Source organism: Echinops telfairi, unplaced genomic scaffold (genome assembly GCF_000313985.2).
Source record: "Echinops telfairi isolate 266 unplaced genomic scaffold, ASM31398v2 ScPeMD7_7458;HRSCAF=8496, whole genome shotgun sequence".
NCBI classification, from domain to species: Eukaryota; Metazoa; Chordata; class Mammalia; order Afrosoricida; family Tenrecidae; genus Echinops; species Echinops telfairi.
Genome location: NW_022111358.1, coordinates 25,033,646 through 25,035,994, shown reverse-complemented (window position 1 = coordinate 25,035,994; position 2,349 = coordinate 25,033,646). Strand labels below are relative to the sequence as shown.

Below are 2,349 nucleotides of genomic sequence, written 5' to 3'. Positions count from 1 at the left end.
AATAAGGATCTGAGAGGCCTTTTCCCCCCTTCCAAAGCATGTCCAGCATATCACTGGCATTTGAGACATACCGTTTGGGGTCGCCGTCCTAAGAAGAGGATGCATAAAATGGTCTTTCTGAAAGGCCTCCCAGGGGAGGCGCCAACCATTATGCTGGTCAGGTTACCAAAAAGTTAGTGGTTCGAAGCCACCCAACAGCAATGGGGAAGAAACGGGGCAGGCCTGAACATCCTCTTCTGTCTCCGTCGAGATTATCCAAAGCCATAACGCACTGTGTCTCCCAAGTTACAAAGCGACAGCAGTGAAAGTCCTCCCAGGCCCATAATGCAACTGCAGGTGTGTCATGCCGAAACGAGGGCTTCAGGAATGGGGAGACTGAGGCCCAGGGAGGGTACACGGCAACATGAGAGAAGGGCCCAGGAAGCAGGACTGGGGCCTTTCACCCCCGAGCTCGGCCCTCGGGCAGGGAGCCGCTCCACTTACCCCAGTGCCGGTGAATATGCTCCCGGCAGATGCGGACTTGGCCCCCTGGAACTCGAGACCTAACATCCTGAGGTCGGGGGCAGAGCCGTAGCGCCGCGGGGGGGAAGGCTTGGAGAGAGCCCCACGGGGTTCAGGCTTCGGCGCCTCCTCCTCGAGGCCGCTGTCCGCTTCGGTTTTCTTTGGGTGACTGACCACGGAGAGTGGTTCAGGTGTGCGGGACACCGAGGCCACGGGCTGGGAAGGAGGAAACCAAACACGTGGCCTTTGGGAACCCAGCTCTATCCATGTCCGTAATCATCTGCTCCCAAGAGCGGGTGCGAAGGAGACGCGGAGAAGGAGGAAAGCGACTGGGACCCGCGTCTCTGTCTCTCTAGGCCGGGGCTCCGGGGCCCTGAGAGACTTTAGAGGCGTCTGTGAGCCACTGGAAATGGCACTTTCAAAATTGCGTGTCTGTGAACTTGGTGGCAAGAGGTGCCCCACCGCTTTGATCAGATTAGCGCAGGGTCTGGAGCCCTAACAAGTGACGACCAATGAATTCATTGTACCCCGACAGAGTGAGTGAAATCTTGGAGGAAAAGGAGATGGATTCAAAAGTCAGCTGAGGCTGTCCACGGAGCTGGGAAAGAGAGCCAGACGGGACAGGGAAGAAGCCAAAGACAGCTCCCGGAGGCAAATGCCTCGCTAGGTTAACTGGAGAACCGCCTGCAGCTTGGACCAGGCAGGCCAGGTACCCCGGGGGAAGATGCTGAGAGGTCCACCTTCTAGAAGCTCTTGCCAGCGGCCTGTGCTCACAGCTGTGGCCTGGCCTGCTGGCTTCCTGCAAACGGAGCCAGAGGCTGGGATCACGCTGTTCTGGCACCTTCCTCCGTGGGGACTGCTCAGCCTCCCCGGAGGGGCCTGCTGCTTCTACACTCAGATTGGAGGAGGCAACCGGGACAGACGAGGGCAGAGTCCCCTACTGCCGGCAAGGAAGGGCCCCCCGACAGACACGGGGCTCTGCACACCCTCTGGGCAACCCCTCCTGTTGCTCAGCACCCCGTGCAGCCTCGCTCTGGCAGTGTGTCCGGGCCCTCAGTAGTGGCCTCCTTGGCACCCCCCCACGAACTGGCCCCAGCCGGGGAAGGGTGTTGGGGATGCCTGCTGCCCTCCGATCCAGGTTTACTTGTTTGGAGGCTTGGGGGGTGACCTCAGGCTGCTGCCGTTGTTTCTGCTTGGAGCTCCCCGTGTGCTTGGCCCGCGTTTGCTCGCCCACCGATTCCCCTGGCACCTCCGTCTTCTTCTCTTTGGTTCGGGAGGCTCTTTTCTCTTGCTTGAGTCTCAGCTCCTGGATCAGCTGCCTGTTCATTGAGGAACAAGGGAGTGTCTGTCATGTGAGTGAGGCAAGGGCTACAGATGCAAGGAATTACCCTTGAGAGATGGACAGGTCGGGAGAGAGACAGGAGGGGAGAGGCTCCCAAGTGTCTCAAACACCCTTCCCCAGCGTGTCCACAGGCACTGGTGACTGATGGCCAAAGAGCAGGGAATAAAGAGTCGGGCTGTTCTCAGTATGGGGAACAGCATCCGAGGCGAAGTGCACACAGCCCTTTAACACAAGTCCTCTGCCCGCTTCCCAGTAGGCCCGTTCTCACATATGCCAATTGAGATAGTTTATTGTGCCAGCCTGGCTGATAGACACAAGTGGGATTAACTGAAGGGCAGAGAGATAAATGGCTTGGTGAGCCTCGTCTTTCTTGTCTCTTACTCTTTGATCATCAGACCGGTGTGCGGCTGACTTGCTTGTTCTGTGCCTCAATTTAAAGGCTACACTACCTGTGGGACGCCTAGCCTGTGGACTGTGTCGCTGTAAGTTGAGGTCCCTTTAAGACA

The 2,349-nt window shown here is 58.1% G+C and overlaps 1 protein-coding gene across 1 annotated transcript in view; it reads right to left on the bottom strand.

The window, feature by feature from the left end:
• TTLL6 (tubulin tyrosine ligase like 6) overlaps window positions 1–2,349 on the bottom strand; it is a 39,311-nt gene that overhangs the window by 20,442 nt on the left and 16,520 nt on the right. The window contains 2 exon segments of the mRNA XM_030888084.1: window positions 484–717; window positions 1,646–1,820. Of these exon segments, the coding sequence (XP_030743944.1) occupies window positions 484–717; window positions 1,646–1,820 (409 nt within the window).